Genomic DNA, 23,804 nt, shown 5'->3' on the forward strand with positions numbered 1-23,804 from the left:
TCCTTGTATTCTCCCGCCCATCACTTTAACTGATTAAGTCTAATCTCTTTTTGATTTAAGATTAAGTCAGATCTCTAATTCCAACTGTGACCTACAGAAGAGGTTACATTCCCAAGAAAAACAAGCTCTACCCCATTAGCCACTCTTTATTACACTTCTGAAAACCACTACTTGCCAGTTTTCCCACCAATATTTGATTTATTTCAACACAGAAGATTCACTATACCTGAGACAGTAGTTTTAGTCATTACACAACATGGTGATTCTGTTTTACTTGCTTATCTGATGTTGTATTTTTGGTGTTATACCTTACCAAGGACCCTTTAGGTTCTTGTCAAAAGGAAGGCTGCTGATTTGTTTCAGCTGATTTCATAGACAGGTGTCTTTCTGGACCTACAGAATTCCAGCATTGGCCATATAATGCAATATGGAGTTAGAATTCCTTTTGAGACAAATCCCTTGAATTTTAGACTCTTATTGCTTAAGTTAAAATCTTACCTCTGTTATGTGGGCCATTTTTTAAGAAACGTTTTATCAGTTTTAGTTTTCCTATTTGTAGAATGAGGGTTACGTAAGTTAATAAATATGACATATTTAGGGACACTAAGTACTCATTGCTATTAATAATAGCAATAATTTTAATAAGTACAGAAAGATAAGTGTGAAAGTCTGGAAGCAGGAAGGTACGAATTAAAATTCCTGGTTCTGCACACTTAGATTTGTGACTTTGGGGCAGGTATTTTTTGTTCACATTTTTGCCTTATTAAAATTAAGGTGAAAATCCACTTTTAGGGTATGTGAGAACCAGAAATTATAAAATAATATGGTTTAGAATTATGTCTAGCATAAAATAGATAAAGAGGTAACTATCATAATTATTATGGGAGAAAATAAATAATCTGAAGAAATCAGGTAGTAGACCATTGATAATTCATGCCTCTTCCATATTATTTATGAAAATGTGCTTTAAAATATTGCTCTGAGGTGATTACATTTCCATTACAATTTCATAGTCATTTGTCTGCTTCCCTGTCAGCTCCCCGAATTGTTCATTTCTTCAATGAAGGGCACACTCTTAGGGTCTTAATCATCTTTGTATTCTAAGTCTTAGCAAAATATCTGATCCTCGATAGATTCTCAGTAACTGTTTGCTAAATTAAATTTAATTCTCATTGTGCTATTACAACTAAGGAGCATAACTAATAGGAAATATTGGGAACTGTTAGGACATATTCATAAGCACAGAAAGAATTCCAAACTGGCTGTCCTCAAGAAAGAAAGCTATATTATAAAGAAAAGCTAGAAGGGATCAGTTTAAAATTTATATGATCAAAATTATGTTTTTAGCACTTACACATTATTTGAGTCATTAAAAAAGATAGATCAGACTTAAAAACTAGAATATTAATTTTGATTAGTTTTCTCTCTTCCTCATGGCACCAAAATAACTCTTAGTTATTTTCCTTTTTTGGAATTTCTTGCCTCTCTCCTTTTCTTGTTCCATGTCCATCTTAGTTGTAGATACAACCTCAACATCAGCTCACTGACTCAGTGGCCAAAATATAGAACAGCATTAAATTTGAGACAGCTCACGTAACATAATAGAAATGATTTTTCCATGTGTATTTGAAAGCATTTTATTAAAAGATTAATATCACTATCTCTCTGCTTTCTCTTTTACTTACACTCAAAATTCTTTTAGGCAGCAATTGAGACATATCTTGGGCTTCCCAGGTGCCTCAGTGGTAAAGAATCCGCCTGCCAATATAGGAGACTTAGGAGACATGGGTTCGATCACAGGGTCAGAAAGATCCCCTGGAGGGGTAAATGGTACCCCACTCCAGTATTCTTGCCTGAAAAATACCATGGACAGAGAGGCTTGGAGGGCTACAGTCCATAGGGTTGCAAAGAGTTAATGCAACTGAGCACACACGAAATGTATCTTAATGGAAATTTTCCAGGATGAAAATGTTCATCCCAGTGATCCCACTCATCCCAGTGATCTATAGCTAACTGAGGATCAGGAGAGCACTGCTTACTTTTGCTTTGCTAGAAATATCTCATTATCAAAGGAAACAAATTCAACATTCTCAAACACACTCCTTTCAGTTTTGTTTTCAAACCTTGATTCAAGACACACTAGTCATTAAATAACCAGAAAGATTAGCTTAAACGCATTTTCTTCCTTGAACTTTTCTTGATGCTACCACCAGATGCACACACACACAACACACAGTATCACACATATGGCAATAAGCTATACCAACTTGGAATATTAGAAAGAACATGAACTGTAGAGTCAGATGTGGGTTCGGATCACAACTTCATACTAGCAGTACAACCTTGGGCATAGCCTCTTGGCATTCTACTTTCCTTATTTTTCAAGGAAAGAAAAGATAATACTAAACTCAGAATTTTAGTGACAGTAGAATGAAATCAAATGCATTAAACACCAGATACTGACATATCATATGACAAAACTCTATCTAAATATGAAGTCCATAAAATCTTTCAACTTCTGTAATTTTTCTCCAGTGACCATAAGCCAAATCTGCTCTATGTTTATAGCTTGTGTGTATAGTTCTTATATTTATTCATGGACTCTAAGCATCTGAAGGGCAGAATTTCTGTCTCTTCATTTCTGTATCTGCACAAATTCAAGCTAGTGAAGTCGCTCAGTCGTGTCCAACACTTTGCAACCCTATGGATTGTAGCTCACCAGGCTCCTCCATCCATGGAATTTTCTAGGCAAGAGTACTGGAGTGGGTTGCCATTTCCTTCTCCAGGGGATCTTCTCAACCCAGGGATCGAACCAGGGTCTCCTGCATTGTGGGCAGACACTTTGCTGTCTGAGCCACCAGGGAATCCAAGCTTGGGGATGCCTAATTTCAGATCAAGCTTTCATCTATTTCTTTCTACCAAAAATTGTTCTGAATTAAAGGGTTTTTTTTTTTTAATTCTTGATTCCACTATTGTCTATCATTAATGGCCTTTTCATCATGACTTATCATGCAATAGAATCTCTAATAGGAATGTTCACCATCTATATCTTAGAACATAGTCTTCTAGAATCACTAGCCGATTTATCATATCGTTATGCTTTCAGTTCCTGCTGAGAATCTTTTCTGTGAGCATTTCTGTCTTCTCAGGGTCACTCTTTTCACCAAGTTCAGTTCTCCGTCTTCTTTTATTGGGAGTATTTCTTCATTTTAGCCAAGCGTGACTTTTTCTAGAGCTATCAGCAGCCCTTACTTTATGGAAGTTCTCAATACACTGAAAGTGAAGCTGATCTTACTTTCTAAGGATAAACTGTTTCTTCTGTTTTTATTTTTCTCTACTTGCTCAAGTCCAGCCTTTTGTGAGTTACACTCTTATTCTTCCATTTACCCTCCATCACATGCTTACTAGGGGTCAGGCACTAGAAATATCATGTCTGAAAATCACTGCAGGCCTTGTCTTCATGGAGTGTATAGTTTGGTGGAAGAAAATACATTAAACTTAATGCACACAAATAGATATATAATAAAAGTATGGTAAGTTCTATGAAAAGAAAGTAAAATATGTGATAAGAGGTTAAGAAAGAAAGATTGGAATTAGATTGGCAAGGCAATTTGGAGAAAGTGGCATTTAAGAAGAGATCTAAAAATATGAGTAGAAATTTGAGAAAAGTGTGGGGTGAAGTGAGAGGGCGATCCTAAAGCAGAACTCACGTGTTTAATTAGCTAAAACATATTATGTGGTTAGAGCACTGCAGGTAATGTGCAGAGTTGCATGAGACAGACTGGAAAGACTGGCAGGGGCCACATCAGGGAGCTCTTTGTTGAGTATCTGGAATTTAACTGGAGGAAAATGTTAACTTTCTAAAGGGTAATAAACATGCTTGAAAACAGTCACTTCAGTCACTATGTGTATTAGAAAAAGGTAGATGAAGAAGGTAGAATCCAGTCAAGAGGTTATTGTAGTAGTTTCAGCAACAGATGATGATGGCTTAGACCAGAACTAAAGTAGAGATTTATGGCCCACACTAGATGAAAGAGCAATGTCAGAACTTCCATGGCTGTTGGTGAAGGGAAGATCACAGAGCAGGTCAGAATGGATGTCCCAGATGAGGCTAGGAAAACCACCTCTGGTTACATTGCATGGAGAGACTTCCAGAAAGCTCTGTTTGCCAAGATGATAAAGAATTGCTGATGAGAAGGACACTCATATTTTTGAGATGCTCAGTGGTGTCTGTGCTCTGGAAGTCAAGGCTAATTGTAGGAAATGTAGTTTTAGAGAAGTATCAATGAATCCAGAGGGGAATCATAGGATACTAACACTGTATTTGAGAAAGCTTGGAACGGGGGCATATGACCATGGGATCCAGTGGTCTACCACCAAGAGGCTGCCGGCTTGACAATTTGATGGTGAATGAGCAAGTCCAGTAGCCGTGGCCTGAGAATGGTTCTGAGCATGAAGGGCTTGGTCCTCCCATGTGTGATGGCGTTTGCTCTGTCAACTTGGATATGATGAGCCACAGTTCCCTGAGTCCCCTGTTGAGGAAAGGGAACAAAAGGAATATTCTCTCAGAGCTGGAGGAAGTATTTCGCAGTATTCATACATTCTCTCCAGCTAGCCAGTCAAATGTTAATATGAGCACCGCTGTGAAGGGATTTTGCAGATATGATTAAACTTTTTAATGAGTTGATTGTGTGTTAATCAAGAAGGAGATTATTCTGGCAATCAGTTGTAAAGCCTTTGTCTATAGGGTTTTGGGCTTTCTAACTAAGAGACCCTCCCTGGTGAACAAGTTTCACTTCATGCTCTTGGGGTTCCAGTTTGCTTATCTTCTTTCTAACTGCTTGCCATAAGGATTTCAGATTTATTTCATCAGTCTTGCATTGCTGTATAAGACAATCCTGTATAATAAACAAATAGATAGATAGATGGAGAGATAATAGATATTCGTCTTAGTTGCAGAGCTCTCTGTAGGGTTGGCTGAGGACTCTGTTGTATTACATTTTCTCTTATTTCCACATCCTACTTCCGTTTCTCTCTTAGAGGTGGTAATCCTATAAGTACCCCCTAGCAAAACTCCTGCATGAAAACTTGTCTTAGTCCATTTCTCAGAGAACCCCATCTAAGAATCCCTCCATATTTAGAGGAAGAAGAGTTGAACCTAGAAGAGATGCTGAGAAAGAAAAGCCGGGAAGTAAGAAAGAAAATCACAAGCAGATTGTCTCCCAGAAACCGCAAGAAAATTGTTCAAGAGAAGAGCAATAAGAAGTTATAATGGTGCCCAAATATCAAGTAAATGCATCACAAAAAATCCTCTGATATGGCAATGTAGAGACCATTAGTGACCTTGGTAAGAAGCTTCATAAAGAGATGGGGACAGAAAATAAGCTGGGGTGGGTTGAGTAGCACATAAGAGACAGAACACAAATTTAAAACAGCTAAGAAGCTTGACTGTACATAAGAAATAGGGGAAAAGTTGAGTGGAAATGATATCAGTGGAGAGCAATTTTCTTCTTAAGATGAGCATATCTAAATACGAACGGGATAAGGATCCTACAGAGTGGGAAGAGCTGAAGATGCAGGGAAGCATGAGGAAAGCTGATGAAGCAAAGGCCCCGGGAAGTTCAGGAGGGTTGGGATTATAGAGACATGGGACAGGAACATGTACATAGAAAGAGCAGGGGTTAAAAAAAGATGAGCAAAATTGAGATATAGGATGTTTATCTTGTTTCTAGCAAAAGAATAGAGGATTTCCTATTTGGCAGTTTCATGTACAAACAGCAAAAACAATTACATATAATTTATTCACAAAATATACTATTGTAAGTACGATATTAATATCATATACATACCTGTGTCTATAGGTATGTCTATATTTATATCTGTACCAAAGGACTTTATATCTTAATAAACTGGCAAAAGAGTGAAATTAGCAAGAACACTAATGAACTATTGTTGTCACAATTGTTAAGGGGGAACTCTCATGATTTTATAACTACCTTCCCTTCAGCTACTCTGAATTTCTTGATTTGGTTTAAGGCCAGGGACAGCAAACTTTTCTCAACAAAGGGACTGATAGTAAACACTGTAGGACTGTTGGCCATATGGTTTCTGTGCAACTCTCCAATTCTATCGCTGTATCATGAAAAGTCATAGACAGTACGTAACATAAGCGAATGAGTGCAGCTGAGATCCAATAGAATGTAAAGAACAAAAACAGATGGCAGGCAGGATTTAGGCCACGCGCCATCACTTGTCCACACTTGCTTTTACCCATGCCATGAGTTTGTTGAGACCATCGACCATCCCATCTCACCAGTGATGTTGATGAGTTCAGTTCAATGATCAGTTTATCGTTGAAGTCTTTTGTGTCTTCCAAGTTCATATTAATGTACCTCTTCCCTGGTGGTGAAGAATCCACCTGCCAGTGCAGGAGATGCAGGCTCCATCCCTGGGTCAGGAAGATCCCCTGAAGAAGGAAATGGCAACCCACTCTGTTATTCTTGCCTGGGAAATCCCATGGACAGAGGAGACTGGCAGGCTTCGGTCCAAGATATCACAAAAGAGTCAGACACAACTTTGCAATTAAATGACAACAACAAATGGTGTTAGCATAGTATTCTTAAAATACCTACAATACTTATGCAATACTTATTATGTAATAATTTATGTATTTTATTCTGATTTCACTGAGAATGGAGATCAACTCTTATTAACCTTTGTATCCCTAGCACAGTACCAACATAGAGTGGAAGTCCTACAAACAATTGTTAATTGAATGAATGAATAAGCAAAGTATAAACCATTACTGCTGACTCAAACAGAAGTCCTTCCTGCTGGTGTGGTTGAGCAGTTCAGTACTACACTGAGAGGTGGTTTAATAGCCACGAGTGTTTTAGGGACTGTGAACCTGTTACTGGCATGATGTATATTTCTATGTCTTAACTGTTTCTCTGTTTTAAGGTATCAGCTCAGTTCAGTCGCTCAGTCATGTCTGACTCTGCGACCCCATGAATCGCAGCACGCCAGGCCTCCCTGTCCATCACCATCTCCCGGAGTTCACTCAGACTCACATCCATCAAGTTAGTGATGCCATCCAGCCATCTCATCCTCTGTCGCCCCCTTCTCCCCCTGCCCCCAATCCCTCCCAGCATCAGAGTCTTTTCCAGGGAGTCAACTCTTCGCATGAGGTGGCCAAAGTACTGGAGTTTCAGCTTTAGCATCATTCCTTCCAAAGAAATCCTAGGGTTGATCTCCTTCAGAATGGACTAGCTGGATCTCCTTGCAGTCCAAGGGACTCTCAAGAGTCTTCTCCATCACCACAGTTCAAAAGCAGCAATTCTTCGGTGCTCAGCTTTGTTCACAGTCCAACTCTCATATCCACACATGACCACAGGAAAAACCATAGCCTTAACTAGATGGATCTTAGTCAGCAAAGTAATGTCTCTGCTTTTGAATATACTATCTAGGTTGGTCATAACTTTTCTTACAAGGAGTAAGCATCTTTTAATTTCATGGCTGCAGTCACCATCTGCAGTGATTTTGAAGCCCCCCAAAATAAAGTCTGACACTGTTTCCACTGTTTCCCCATCTATTTGCCATGAAGTGATGGGACCGGATGCCATGATCTTCGTTTTCTGAATGTTGAGCTTTAAGCCAACTTTTTCACTCTCCACGTTCACTTTCATCAAGAGGCTTTTTAGTTCCTCTTCACTTTCTGCCATAAGGGTGGTGTCATCTGCATATCTGAAGGTATTGATATTTCTCCTGGCAATCTTGATTCCAGCTTGTGTTTCTTCCAGCCCAGTGTTTCTCATGATGTACTCTGCATAGAAGTTAAATAAGCAGGGTGACAATATATAGCCTTGACATACTCCTTTTTCTATTTGGAACCAGTCTGTTGTTCCATGTCCAGTTCTAACTGTTGCTTCCTGACCTGCATACAGATTTCTCAAGAGGCAGGTCAGGTGGTCTGGTATTCCCATCTCTTCCAGAATTTTCCACAGTTTATTGTGATCCACAGTCAAAGGATCATGATGCATGTGTGTGCTCAGTCATGCTCAGCTCTTTGTGGTCCTGTGGACTGTAGCCAGCCAAGGTCCTTTGTCCATAGAATCTTCCAGGCAGTTGCCATTTCCTACTCCAGGGATCTTCTCAGTCCAGGGATTGAACCCACATCTCTTGCATCTCTTTCATTAGTAGGCAGATTCTTTACCACTAGGGCCACCTGGGAAGACTGTATATCATTATTTCACTAAATAGATTTGCTATATTCATATTATGCAAAATGATTTTGCAGAAACAAAATGTTTGATTATATTTTGTCTCTCATTTTTCAAGATAGTTAATTTGTGCTAAGTTAATGTGCTCTATGAGAATTTGATAAATAACACTTACTGAGTACTTAAGCTGTTATTCAGTTGCCCAGCCACATCCAACTCTTTGTGACCCCATGGACTGCAATACATCAGACTTCCCTGTCCCTCACCATCTCCCGGAGTTTGCCCAGGGTTCATGTTCATTGCATCAGTGATGCCAGTCAGCCATCTCATCCCTTGAAGCCCTCTTCTCCTTCTGCCCTCAATCTCTCCCAGCATCAAGGACTTTTCCATTCAGTGCTCTGTTCACATCAGATGACCAAAATACTGGAGCTTCAGCTTCAGCACCATTCATTCCAGTGAATATTCAGGGTTTATCTCCCTTATGATCGACTGGTTTGATCCAGGAGTCATTTCCCGCACCACAGTTCGAAGGCATCAATTCTTTGGCGTTCTGCCTTCTTCACGGTCCAACCCTCACAACCGTATGTGACCACTGGGAAACCATAGCCTTGACTATACAGACCTTTGTCAGCAGACTAATGTCTCTGCTTTTCAACGCACTGTCTAGGTTTGTCATCCCTTTCCTGCCACTAATAAATGTTTGTATTATTCTCCAGACAATGTTAAGGAACATTCTATTATAATCTACACTTTAAAAATGCAAAAACCAAGGAATGTAGAGGTAAAATAATTCATACAAGGTCATACAGTTAATGAGACTGAGCCAGGACTCCAATTCATAGAGTCTGACTTCAGATCCCATGCATTTTAAAGGTTTTCCTGTATCTTTAATGCACTGAATATCACAGCCCATGCCATGTTAATCACACATGAACAATTTATCATCTTACCAATTCTTGTTAGTTTTTAGGTCAATATTGTAGGCAGAATAATGCTTTTTCCCATCTCCCCTCAAATGTCCCTACCCTAATCCCCAGAATCTAGGTACATGCTATTAACATAGCAAAAAAGGCTTTGGGGATATGATTAAAGTGAAGGACCTTGAAATGGAATTTCTAGGAATACCAGGTTGACCCAAATTATTTTGATTGCTTAAAAGCAGAAAACTTTTCCTTGCTGCAGTCAGAGAGAGAGAGAGAGATGTGATTACAGAATAAGGATCAAAGTGAGGCAATGCTCAATGCTATCTGTCTTTAAAGAAGGAGGGAGGGGGCCATGTGATGAGGCAGATGGCTTCAGGATGCTGAAAAAGGCAAGGAAATGAACTATTTCCTCATGTCTCCACAAAGAACACAACCTCACTGCCACTTTGATTTCAGCCCTTTGAAACCTGTAACAGTAGAACCTGCAACTCTGGTCTACTGAATTACAGGATAACAAACCTGCGGCATTTTAAGCCACTGTGTTTGTGGTTATTTACTGCACTAACAATGTTGCTGTTCAATTGCTAAGTCATATCTGAATTTGCAACCTATGGACTGCAGCCTGCCAGGCTCCTCTGTCCATGGGATTTCTGAGGCAAGAATATTGGAGTTGCCATTTCTTTCTCCAGGGGATCTTCCCGATCCAGGGATCAAGCCATGTCTCCTTCATTGGCAAGTGGGTTCTTTACCACTGAGCCACCAGGGAGCCCCCTGCTGTAGCAATAGAAAGCATATAATCAGCAACAAAGTTCTCTCCAGTATTAGAGAGAGGAGAAATGTTTTCGTTCTTTCTGTATTTTCTGTCTCCCTCTCTCCCCCTTTCTCTCCACACATATGTGAACACTCACACAGACACATCTATCTTTATAATTCCTCTGGCAAGAATGTTTTAAAATGACATGATTTGATAAGGAAGAGTGACCAAATTCAGGTGGCGCTAGTGGTAAAGAAGCTTCTTATCAATGCAGGAGACATAAGACACTGGGGTTCGATCCCTGGGTCAGGTTGGGAAGATCCCCTGGAGGAGGGCCTGGCAACCCACTCCAGTATTCTTTCCTGGAGAATTCCATGGGCAGAGGAGTCGGGCAGGCTACAGTCTGTGGGGGTCACAAAGAGTCAGACGTGGCTGAAGCAACCTAGCATGCATGACCAAATTCAAGGAAGAATGCAGAACTTTCTCAAAAAGCAGTAAAAACAAGTGGTTCAAACTTGTCTTGGGCTTGGTTTTCAGGTCCTTTCCAGCCTTCCCTACCCTGTCACATGATCTCCTGTCTATCCTAATCATTGACCCTGACTCTGCTTTGATTCAAACTATTTTGATGACCTGGGCTTATTCTTCCAAGTATGGATTCCTGGTTTTGCTGTTTTCATTCCTATATGATTCTGAAATGTACACACATATTTCTGCCTAGCCAAGACGTACTCATTTCTAAAAATATCTTACCTGAGAACCAATTTACATGCATGTTTCTCCCTACCTTTCTGAAATGGCCTCAGTCTGTATTTTCTTGATTTTAATGAAAGAAAATGCTCATTACATAAATGTCATAATTTGAAAAAGTTTCATGAGAAGAAGCACCAAGTGAAGTGGCAATTATGTCTTCAGTTCGTCTCAGAGAGACTTGCAACAGTTCTTTCTTCTTCTAAGTTCTTCACCTTAGCATTTTCTTCACTCCTTTTGATCTCTTATTTTTAGACTCCATCTGTTTGCATTTTTTGATCAATGCAACCCTTTTCAAAAGCATATGACAATTCATTACAAAAACCATGAAAGTATTCAAATGCTTTGACCCAGAGATTCTACTCCTGGAAAACAAATGAAGTGAAATAAGATGCAAAATGTACCAGGATATTCATTATAGCAATAATTTACAGCTAGATGAAATCTAAATATTCAGGAAAGACAGTTGATAAAGTACGGCATGTTAACAAAATTGAATAACAAATAATGAAATTTATAATCATGAAGAACGGGATTCAAATCCCAGATAAATACCTAAACTACTGAACACATATGTAAATAAGGAAGGCAAATCTCCTATTTAAGCCACAATCTCCTCATTTAAAAATATGAATAATATTCTTATAATGAAAACATGAAGATTAGATGAATTAACATATGTTAATATGCTGTGTTTATCACAGTTCTTGGAACATCATAACCACTCACTGCATTAACATCTTAGCTATTCATTTTAAAAGAAGAAATTAGAAGTCATCATAAAAATGATTAAAAAACATACAAGAATTGGCAGATTAACATGAAGTTACAAGAATATCGCTATTAAGAAAAGAACTCATGAAGCAATTAGATAAACGTAGGCTATCGAGAGTTTTAATAAGGTTTTGATTTAAAAGAAAATACTTTAAAAGATTCCTTACAATTTTAAATAGCTAAAGGATTTGAGAGCGCTTAAAGCCTCCAGTGGTTGCCAAAGGGAATTTTATATTCATTATATTGTACAAACTGGCAAATGCTTTTGAAAATAAGCAACACAAAGTTAAAAAACTCATACTTGCATTTTAGCAGCTTTCAAAAGGAGTCTAATCAGAAGGCCAGTGGACCTCTGTTTTACTGACATTCCCTCCAAAACAGAAGCTCACAATAGGTGGCCCCAATGAGGCCTTTTTTTCATAATGACAAAGAAAACTGTTCCTACAAATCAAAGCCCATATAAACAAGGGAAAGGCTATTTTAAAACATTCACAATCAAAGCCAGGTGTCAGCCAGCAAGAGACATTGTTGAAATGACTTGTATCCATCACATATTTATTTCTACAGATGGAGAATTATACATTTGACTTGTTGGAAAGGTTGGGTGCTAAAAATAGTCTTTAAAAAACTAAAGCACAGAGAAAGGAACAAAAAGAGAGGAAGCTACTTATTTCTTTCTCTGTAACAAAATGTGACTTCTAACGTAGTAATAGAAAAACAGCAGAGCCCCAGATGAAGCAATTTATAAAATCCACACTATAAAATAATGCCGCAGAATATGATGCTGATTAGCATTTCATGAAACTGCCAAGTATCTTAAAATATCAGTTATGTAATTTTGGTATCTTATTGAGAAAACCACGTAGTCAGTGTAGTGGTGGTTTTATCACAGATATTGTTGCTACTCAAAGTGGATAACCTGAGCCTCTAGAGAAACAAAATGATAATTCTATGTTGAAGTTCAGTGATAAAAGAGGGAATTGCTTTGTGAGAAGGAAGATAATGACTTCATACAGATCCCATCAGCAGCAATGAAAATTCCTTGGTAGATTTTGATTCAAGATGCTTTGTAAAAATGATTAAAAATGTCACCTGGACTGAAAATTTCTTTCAAATCAAACTTAGCTAAATAATTATTTCGCATTCTGAGATCAGACTAAAGGCAACCACAATCACTATTCCTGTTTCTTGAGAATTTTCTTCAGACCTCATCAAAATTTATTTTGCCACTCTTTGCTCTGTTTTACTTGTTTCTGTTCTTTCAAATTTTGGTGCTTTAGAAGATTCTTGAGAGTCCCATGGACAGCAAGGGGATCCAACCAGTCCATCGTAAAGGAAATCAGTTCTTAATACTCATTGGAAGGACTGATACTGAAGCTGAAACTCCAATACTTTGGCCACCTGATGTGAACAGCTGACTCACTGGAAAAAAGCCTGATGCTGGGGAAGATTGAAGGCAGGAAGAGAAGGGGACGACAGAGAATGAGATGGTTGGATGGCATCACCGACTCAATGGACACGAGTTTGAGCACCTTCCGGAGATGGAGAAGGACAGGGGAGCCTGGCGTGCTGCAGTTCATGGGGTCACAAAGAGTTGGACACAGATTAGCAACTCAGCAACAAGAACAACAAAATTCCTTACTAAATTGAATCCAGTCCTCAAATGTTATTGCTAATTATTTTAAATCTTGTAGTTCTGGTTTTGTACCAAGAGGAGGACATAAACCGTAGTATTTGCCCTATAGTTCCACAGACCATCCTCTGTGTTGATAAACATGCTGCTACCCATCCCTGGCCTGATTTTCTCCTCTGGGCATCAGAAATTAGATAAGCCAGCAAATGATGACTGACAGCTAAAGTGAGTTAGAAGATGAATCTTGCTATATAAACTGAGTTTATTGACTATGCCAAAGCCTTTGACTATGTGGATCACAATAAACTGTGGAAAATTCTGAAAGAGATGGGAATACCAGACCACCTGACCTGCCTCTTGAGAAATCTGTATGCAGGTCAGGAAGCAACAGTCAGAACTGGACATGGAACAACAGACTGGTTCCAAATAGGAAAAGGAGTACGTCAAGGCTGTATACTGTCATTATGCTTATTTAACTTATATGCAGAGTACATCATGAGAAATGCTGGGCTGAAAGAAACACAAGCTGGAATCAAGATTTCCAGGAGAAATATCAATAGCCTCAGATATGCAGATGACACCACCCTTATGGCAGAAAGTGAAGGGGAACTAAAAAGCCTCTTGATGAAAGTGAACGTGGAGAGTGAAAAAGTTGGCTTAAAGCTCAACATTCAGAAAACGAAGATCATGGCATCTGGTCCCATCACTTCATGGGAAATTGATGGGGAAACAGTGGAAACAGTGTCAGACTTTATTTTTTGGGCTCCAAAATCAGTGCAGATGGTGATTGCAGCCATGAAATTAAAAGACGCTTACTCCTTGGAAGAAAAGTTATGACCAACCTAGACAGCATATTGAAAAGAAGAGACATTACTTTGGCAACAAAGGTCCGTCTAGTCAAGGCTATGGTTTTTCCTGTGGTCATGTATGGATATGAGAGTTGGACTGTGAACAAAGCTGAGCACCAAAGAATTGATGCTTTTGAACTGTGGTGATGGAGAAGACTCTTGAGAGTCCCTTGGACTGCAAGGAGATCCAACCAGTCCATTCTGAAGGAGATCAGCCCTGGGATTTCTTTGGAAGGACTGATGCTAAAGCTGAAACTCCAGTACTTTGGCCACTTGATGTGAAGAGTTGACTCATTTGAAAAGACCCTGATGCTGGGTAGAATTGGGGGCAGGAGGAGAAGGGGATGACAGAGGATGAGATGGCTGGATGGCATCACCGACTCGATGGATGTGAGTCTGAGTGAACTCCAGGAGTTGATGATGGACAGAGAGGCCTGGCGTGCTGCAGTTCATGGGGTCACAAAGAGTCGGACACGACTGAGCAACTGAACTGAATTGAATCTCTAAGAATTGATGGCATTACTTCAATAATTGTACATTTGTTCTAGATGAAAATTAGCCAAAATCATTTGACCAATATATATAGCAAGATGATTTTTACTTTTCTCTGAATTTCTAAGTGCACTCATAAACAGTCTAACACTACATGGCATGCCTTATAGGAATTGTAGGATATTTTAATTGAAAGGTACTATACAGGTCAATGGATCCTCTCTTAAATACCATTCCAGAGATGTAGAGGTTTAGGTGTCAGACTGAGGTGGATTTCTGGAGCTTGGATTGGATAATTCTGTTTTAAAAGCATGGCCATCTCAAGAGAGAGAGAGAGTGAAAAGACAGTGTTTAGGGATAAGGCTGGAAGTATAAGTCAAGCAGTCAAATGGAGATACATACCTAAAAATGCTGAGCAATTAAATGCAAACTAGACATATGGGAACTAAAAGAGACTAGGAATTCAAGCACAGAGTTGTTGAGTCTGGATGAGATGGTGGAAGAAGAAACTTGGTGAAACACGCTGAAATACTGTGGCAGAGTCAGAGGGTCTTTTTCTAGAGCATGTTTGGCCTCATTTCTGAATGAGGAGTTGTTATAAGCCCTGAGCCCGTGTAATAAGTATGACTGTAGACTCAATACTTAAATTCTATTTCTAGAATTCAAGTCAAATTTGTCATCCAACCTCTATGTGAAGAACTCTAGTGGCAAACACTTATTATTTTCCAAAAATGTCCATTTTGGTTTTGGAAAACTGAATATTGGACAGTTTTTCCTTTTATTATACCCAAATGGGTCCCTGATAACTTCCACCCACTAGTCTTTTATGCTGTACATATCAACAGAAGGAATGGAATATCAATTGGATTATTTTTAGAAATTCAACTGGACCAAAAATTCAAGAAGCAAGATTATCTGGACATCTTAATTTAGGGTCTTAATTGCCAGGAAAAATAGAAATAAGTTATTTTACTAAAACTACAGACAGGCTAATATTCATGTAATTGTTTTCTACTGAAAAATGTTTCACAGCATTTTAAACATTCTCTAATAAAAAAAAAAAGTCCTTTTTAGAAGATATTTTTAAAGTGCTATAATAAGATGATTATCTTTATTTAGTGAGGACATCTTGAGACAGGTACTTAGCTTGATTCTTTGCAGGAGAAGGTCCTTGATGTCAGTGACCCTCAAATGTACAGTCAAAATTATGGCAGGAAAGGTCTGAAGACTATTTTCCACTTGAAGTCCATAACATATTTTGGAGCAAGAATGTAAAATATAAGGGGAATGTTATGCTTTCTTAAGATAATTGGAATGTATTTATCAAGCTCAAAGGAGTCAATTAGTGTAAATTTGTTGCTATTTTATTAAAATCAAAGAAAGGTGATAATAAAAGAGACAAGTCATTCCACAATCAAGAGGAAAAGAATCACAATAGTTCCCATATTTTACAAGAGCACTTTCATTCAGATACAACTAGCAGTTACTTATTATCAAATGGCATCCTTTCCATGGAAATATGAGCTTGAGAAGAACTCTCCAGGGAATGATCAAACTCCAGCAAAGCAAGCACAGGTGGCTTCTACCTGAGTAGGAGGAGGGGTACATTTTGTATTGATAACAGTTCTGATAAGGGGCTCCAGAGACACATGCCAGGGATTTCCCCTGGGACATCCCCTGGGGACTTCAACATCATTTAAGTTATAGCGAGGTCAGGTTTTTTGCCCCAACTCTATTGCCTAAACCTTTCATAAATGGCTCTGATACAACACATTGTGGTAATCCTCTTTTTCCATGAGCAGGGGCTGCTTTTCTTCTGGAAGCTGGTTTCTCTTTCGACGACATAACAGGCTAGTAAGTCCTCCCAGCACAGCAGTAAGGACAGACCCAACCACAGCTGCCCCAGTGAGCCACGGCCAGATTCGACGTGCTTGTTCTAAGTAGGGCTTAATGTAATCTTGAAAAATGTCCGGTTCTGAAATAGAAAGACATCCCAATGTTTTTACTATCATCATCATCACTATCATACTTGCTCCATACTTTGGAGTCAGAGGCTTAAGTCTGAATGTCAGCTCTGCTACTTACTAGCTATAAGAGCTTGGGAAAGTTACACCTAATACCCCAAGGCTTCAGTGTCTTCAACAGGAAAATAGGAAAACAATACCACCTTGTTTGGATGTTTCAAACTTCATAGATAATATCTGACCTGTAAATTGTATAGTGACTGCTCCCTGCCAGCTACTCTAACTCCTCTAGCTATTTATTGTTATTTGACTCCATATTTCTAAATAATAGGTAAATACTACATCTCTTAATTTCTCAAGTTTATCTCTGGAGTTTGTCATGCATAAGCAATAATTTTAGCTCTCTCACAACTTCCCTTTTCTCCATCTTTTCAATATGATAACATCATGATTTGGGGCCAAATCCACATCTAGGACTTTCATTATTTATAGTATTTAAATTTGATTCAAAATTGAACCTAATAGTATTCTATGATTACATTATGATTATATTTTCTTTCTCACATCATTTTCCTCTTGGAGTTAATGATTTATTATATATACTATATATATATATTCGCTTGATTTTAAAGGAACCATCACTATTTACAAGACACTCTAAAATGTCCGTTTTGTGATACAAAGGAAAGAAGAGAGTGTATCTTGGGTTGACCTTGCAAAAAAATATGACTTTATGTGACTCAAGTCTTAAGCAAAAGTAATGCATGTAACTTTGGGGTTGGTCCCTTAAAAAGAAAAAGAATGCCTTCTCTTTTTCCCTCTTCTCCTTCCAACTAATGCAAATAGCATGTTGGTGAGCCAGTACAGGTCATGCGATCAAGGGTACACCCTAGGTCTTATAGAACTACAAGAAAGCAGCAGCTCTGGTCCCTGAAATTATGGAGCATGTATTTGACTATGTACCAAGACTGCTATTTGAGCAATAAATAAACTAACTTATCTAGGCCATGGATATTTGAGCCTATATCTGCTCCCCAACCTTACCTTTCCACTGATGTGGGAATTGTAACAGCTTTTTTTATAACCTATTTTGATGGCTACGATTGATTAGTTCTGAGTGAACCTCTGACTCAAGATGGGCCAATCAGAATTGGCCATTACTCAGAATTCATTGTGCAGAATTGAGCCCAGTGACTCAGGAGCCGGTAATAGTCTTAGCGCTAGAGAAGGGGTGGGGAGGGGAAAATGAGAAAGGGCAAGAGAGAGAAGATGAATCTTTACACTGCTTGTTTCCTGGTTCCTACTGTTCCTCAATCTCAGCTACATTTTTGTCTTTTTTACATTTCTAGCGTTCATTCCTTCCTTGGGTTTTGTAAACCAATAAACTATCTTTTTATGTAATCTTGTTTCTATGGAGTTTCTGACATTTGCACTTCAAAAAGTCCTAATTATTTTTAAAGGTTAATTAGATGCCTGCAATAATAAAAGATGGAGTAAGTACCTTAAGATACTCTGAAATTACAGTTATATGAAAGCTACGTTATCATAAAAAATTACATCAACCAAATAAAAAGAAAATGAGTATTTTTTAAATAAAATAACTAGGAAAGAATGGGTAGCAACCTGTTGTGAATGTAAAATGAGATTCTCAATGTTCACCATAAACGCAAGAACTCAGAACAATTAAAACAAGAGAATTTGTTAAAAATTAATTTTATATTATATTTCAATCTTCATTCAAAGGAGAAAAAAGTGGCATTTCCCTGACTTAAGTGGGACTACAGAGCTCAGACCCTGTCTGTTTCCCCTGTTACTTTCTGAGTTCCTGTCCTTCCCACTGCCTTTTGCCAGCTTTCACTAAGATACTTCTAACATTCTTAGGCTCCATTAAGCACAATTTGAAAAATATAGCCAATTACTGTTTCTCTTCATCATGAAGGGGCAATAAGCTGCAAAGAATTAACATTATAAAATAAATAATAATAACAAAATTTATAACTTTGGATTAATATTAATTTAAACCAAAAGCTAACAGAACTGAAATAAATTTTAAAATGTGAAAAATATTTTCATCAAGCATAAAAGTTAGTTTTAATACATTTAAAAGTCATATTGAAAATGAGACTACAAATGCTTAGCTTGCATTGCTATTAATCACTTCAATATATCATGCATTTTGACTGTGACAAAAGGCAGATACATAGAGGTTACATAATAATTATGATTTTCTTTATTGCTTGCTGCTCAGCTCAAATGCTTTCAAAATTTTCAAATACTATTTCTTTATTTGTCCTTCTGCTTTCCAGCTTATTTTATTATTTCTCTACTTTGGTTCATTTCAAGCAGTTTTAAATTTTACTATCACCAGTGGACTATCTTTGAAACAACCTGTATTTCTTAATGACTTCAATCTAAACTTTTGACTTTTCCTTCTCAGTTATTTGTTTTTCAGCCTCAATAGTGCTCCTTTGAATTATTTCTTAATATAAAAAGTTTCCTATTATTTTTACCTACTTAAAATTTCATTTTTCTTGTTACCTATTCTCTATAGAATAATCATATTGTTTTCTATTTGTTTGGTGCTCTGTCATTTCCAAAGCATATTCACATGCCCATTTATCTATACAAGAAATGCATGAGGTAGTTAGGAGTCATTATCTTAATTTAATGAATTCCTAATCTGCAACTTAGAAAATTTGCCTATAATATTTAAACTCTTTAATGCATATGTAAACTTAGGTATGATGCCTTTCACAGCAAAAGTAATGGATACCTCTTATTTATTATTATTATTCTATACTGTTCATGGGGTTCTCAAGGCAAGAATACTGAAGTGGTTCGCCATTCCCTTAACCTGTGGACCACATTCTGTCAGACCTCTCCACCATGACCTGGCCATGTTGGGTGGCCCTGCATGACATGCCTTAGTTTCATTGAGTTATACAAGGCTGAGGTCCATGTGATCAGATTGGCTAGTATTCTGTGATTGTGGTGATGAAAAGGCAAAAAGTTAGGACACTGAAAGATGAACTCCCCAGGTCAGTAGGTGCCCCATATGCTACTGGAGATCAATGGAGGAATAACTCCAGAAAGAATGAAGGGATGCAGCCAAAGCAAAAACACCCAGCTGTGGATGTGACTGATGAGAGAAGCAAGGTCTGATGCTATAAAGAAAAATATTGCATAGGAACCTGGAATGTTAGGTCCATGAATCAAGGCAAATTGGAAGTTGTCAAACAAGAGATGGCAAGAGTGAACTTCAACATTCTAGGAATCAGCGAACTAAAATGGACTGGAATGGGTGAATTTAACTCAGATTACCATTATATCTACTACTGGGAGCAGGAATCCCTTGGAAGAAATGGAGTCATAGTCAACAAAAGAGTCCGAAATGCAGTACTTGGATGCAATCTCAAAAACGACAGAATGATCTCTGTTTGTTTCCAAGGCAAGCCATTCAATATCATGTTAATTCAAGCCTATGCCCCAACCAGTAACGCTGAAGAAGCTGCAGTTGAATGGTTCTATGAAGACCTACAAGACCTTCTAGAATTAATACACAAAAAAGATGTCCTTTTCATTATAGGGGACTAGAATGCAAAAGTAGGAAGTCAAGAAATGCCTTAAGTAACAGGCAAATTTGGCCTTGGAGTACATAATGAAGCAGGCAAAGGCTAATACAGTTTTGCCAAGAGAACACACTGGTCATAGCAAATACCCTCTTTCAACAACATAACAGAAGACTCTAAACAGGGACATCACCAGATGGCCAACACTGAAATCAGATTGATTATATTCTTTGCAGCAAAGATGGAGAAGCTCTATCAGTCAGCAAAAACAAGACTTCTGACTGTGACCCATGAACATCTTATTGCCAAATTCAGACTTAAATTGAAGGAAGTGGGGAAAACCACTAGACCATTCAGGTATGACCTAAAACGAATCCCTTATGATTATACACGGGAAGTGAGAAATAGGTTTAAGGAACTAGATCTGATAGACAGAGTGCCTGCTGAATTATGGACAGAGGTTTGTGACATTGTACAGGAGACAGGGATCAAGACAATCCCCAAGAAAAAGAAATTCAAGAAAGCAAAATGGCTGTTGGAAGAGGCCTTACAAATAGCTGTGAACAGAAGAGAAGTGAAAAGCAAAGGAGAAAAGGAAAGATATATCCATTTGAAAGCGGAGTTACAGAGACTAGCAAGGAGAGATAAGAAAGCCTTCCTCAGGGATCAATGCAAAGAAACAGAGAAAAACAATAGAATGGGAAAGACTAGAGATTTCTTCAAGAAAATTAGGGATACCAAGGGAATATTTCATGCAAAGATGGGCTCAATAAAGGACAGAAATGGTATGGACCTAACAGAAGCAGAAGATGTTTAGAAGAGGTGAAAAGAATACACAGAAGAACTGTATAAAAAAGATCTTAAGATCTTCATGACCCAGATAATCATGTTGGTGTGCTCACTCACCTAGAGCCAGACATCCTGCAATGTGAAGTCAAGTGGGCCTTAAGAAGCATCACTATGAACAAAGCAAGTGGAGGTGAGGGAATTCCAGTTGAGCTCTTTCAAATCCTAAAAGATGATGCTGTGAAAGTGCTGCACTCAATATGCCAGCAAATGTGGAAAACTCAGCAGTGCCCACAGGACTGGAAAAGGTCAGTTTTCATTCCAAATCCAAAGAAAGGGAATGCCAGAGAATGCTCAAACTACCACACAATTGCACTCATCTCATACACTAGTAAAGTAATGCTCAAAGTTCTCCAGGCCAGACTTCAAAAATTTGTGAATTTCCAGATGTTAAAGCTGGTTTTAGAAAAGGCAGAGGAACCAGAGATCAAATTGCCAACATCTGCTGGATCATCGAAAAAGCAAGAGAGTTCCAGAAAAACACCTATTTCTGCTTTATTGACTATGCCAAAGCCTTTGACTGTGTGAATCATAATAAACTGTGTAAAATTCTGAAAGAGATGGGAATACCAGACCACCTGACTTGCCTCTTGAGAAACCTGTATGCAGGTAAGGAAGCAACAGTTAGAACTGGGCATGGAAAATCAGACTGGTTTCAAATAGGTAAAGGAGTACATCAAGGCTGTATACTGTCATTATGCTTATTTAATTTATATGCAGAATACATCATGAGAATCGCTGGGCTGGAGGAAGCACAAGCTGGAATCAAGATTGCTGGGAGAAATATCAATAACCTCAGATATGCAGATGACAACGCCCTTATGGCAGAAAGTGAAGAAGAACTAAAGAGCATCTTGATGAAAGTGAAAGAGGAGAGTGAAAAAGTTGGCTTAAAACTCAACACTCAGAAAACTAAGATCATGGCCTCCAGTCCCGTCACTTCATGGCAAATAGATGGGGAAGCAGTGGAGACAGTGACTGACTTTATTTTTTGGGCTCCAAAATCACTGCAGATGGTGACTGGAGCCATGAAATTAAAAGACACTTACTCCTTGAAAGAAAAGTTATGACCAACCTAGACAGCAGAAGCATTACTTTGTCAGCAAAGGTCCATAGTCAAGGCTATGGTTTTTCCAGTAGTCATATATGGATGTGAGAGTTGGACTATAAAGAAAGCTGAGTGCCAAAGAATTGATGCTTTTGAACTGTGGTGTTGGAGAAGACTCTTAAGAGTCCCTTGGTCTGCAGGTAGATCCAACCTATCCATCCTAAAGGAGATCAGTCCTGGGTGTTCACTGGAAGGACTGATGTTGAAGCCAAAACTCCAATACTTTGGCCACCTGATGTGAAGAGCTGACTCATCTGAAAAGACCCTGATGCTGGGAAATACTGAGGGCAGGAGGAGAAGGGGACGACAGAGGATGAGATGGCTGGATGGCATCACCGACTCAATGGACATGAGTTTGGGTAAACTCCAGGAGTTGGTGATTGACAGGGAGGCCTGCCATGCTGCAGTTCATTGGGTCACAAAGAGTCAGACACGACTGAGCGACTGAACTGAACTGAACTGAATTCTTATTCCAAAGTAGTTCCATCAATATTTCAAATGAATCAGCTTGCAAGAAAAGTTTCTTTTTCAAACTTGTTTCAGTCACTGATTTTGTTCAATTTTCTCTTCTGGATTCCCAGATTGTTTCCTTCTATGCTCCTTAGTGACACTTGGCATAATTATCTATGTGTTATAGTTAGTTATATATGTGTCTTACTTTTCAAACTTGATCACAGACTCTTGATAGCAAGTAGTGTATCTTTTACTTATCTTTCATTCTTCTTTTCATTATTTTATTCATTTACTGAGACACAATATATGCCACATGGTTGTTCACACATGTGAAAGGATCAGAGCCCCTTGCCTGAAGGAAACAACAACTGGAAGAGGAGACTGACAAGTAAACAATTTGTTTTAAGAACAATGCTGTTCTAATGAAAGTATGTAAAAGATATTATGGGATCATAGGGAAAAGACCTCCTCTATCTGTCTGGGGAGTCAGAGAAGCATCCCAGGAGACTATCCCTCTGAGTAGAAAAATGAATCAGGACTTGAATGTAGGATGCTGATAGCAAGCCATCCCTGGCAGAAGGAACAGGATACACCTTTGCATACACATAGGCAAACATAAGTGAACAAATCCATGAACAGCAGAGCCTTCATCAAATCCTGTGTGCAGAATGAAATATTCCAATTGCTGTGCATGCTTCCTCCTCTCATTTTTAAAAATAATTTACTCATTTTAATTGGAGGTTAATTCCTTTATAATACTGTGGTGGGTTTTGTCATACATTGATATGCATCAGCCATGGGTGTATATGTGTTCCCCATCCTGAACCCCGCTCCCACCTCCCTCCCCATCCCATCCCTCAGGGTTGTCCCAGTACACTGGTTTTGAGTGCCCTGTTTCATGCATTGAACTTGGACTGATGATCTATTTCACATATGGGAATATACATGTTTCAGTGCTATTCTCTCCAGTCATCCTACTTTGGCCTTCTCCCACAGAGTCCAAAAAAAAAAATGTGTCTCTATTGCTGTCTCACATATTGGGTCATCAGTACCATCTTTCTAAATTCCATATATATGCATTTATATATTGTATTAGTGTTTTTCTTTCTGACTTACTTCACTCTGTATAATAGGCTCAAGTTTCATCCACTTTATTAGCACTGATTCAAATGTGTTCTTTTTAATAGCTGAGTAATATTCCATTGTGTATATGTACCACAGCTTTCTTATCCATTCATCTGCCAATGGACATCTAGGATTGTCCATGTCCTAGCTATTGCAAACAGTGCAATAAAACAATCCCATTCACCATTGTGATGAAATGAATAAAATCCTTAGGAATAAAAAGTGACAGTGAAGTTGCTCAGCCGTGTCCCACTCTTTGCGACCCCCATGGACTGTAGCCTACCAGGTTTCTCCATCCATGGGATTTTCCAGGCAAGAGTACTGGAGTGGGTTGCCATTTCCTTCTCCA

The 23,804-nt window shown here is 38.5% G+C and overlaps 1 protein-coding gene across 1 annotated transcript in view; it reads right to left on the minus strand.

Annotated features, from left to right (window-relative positions):
• Nucleotides 1-15,732: 15,732 nt before the first annotated feature.
• TYR (tyrosinase) overlaps nt 15,733-23,804 on the minus strand; it is a 113,340-nt gene continuing 105,268 nt past the window's right edge. The window contains exon 5 of the mRNA XM_069564781.1: nt 15,733-16,365. Coding sequence (XP_069420882.1) covers nt 16,139-16,365 — 227 coding nt within the window. The 3' untranslated portion in view covers nt 15,733-16,138. The remainder of the gene's footprint in view (nt 16,366-23,804) is intronic.

The sequence above is a fragment of the Ovis canadensis genome, chromosome 21 (assembly GCF_042477335.2).
Source record: "Ovis canadensis isolate MfBH-ARS-UI-01 breed Bighorn chromosome 21, ARS-UI_OviCan_v2, whole genome shotgun sequence".
NCBI lineage: Eukaryota > Metazoa > Chordata > Mammalia > Artiodactyla > Bovidae > Ovis > Ovis canadensis.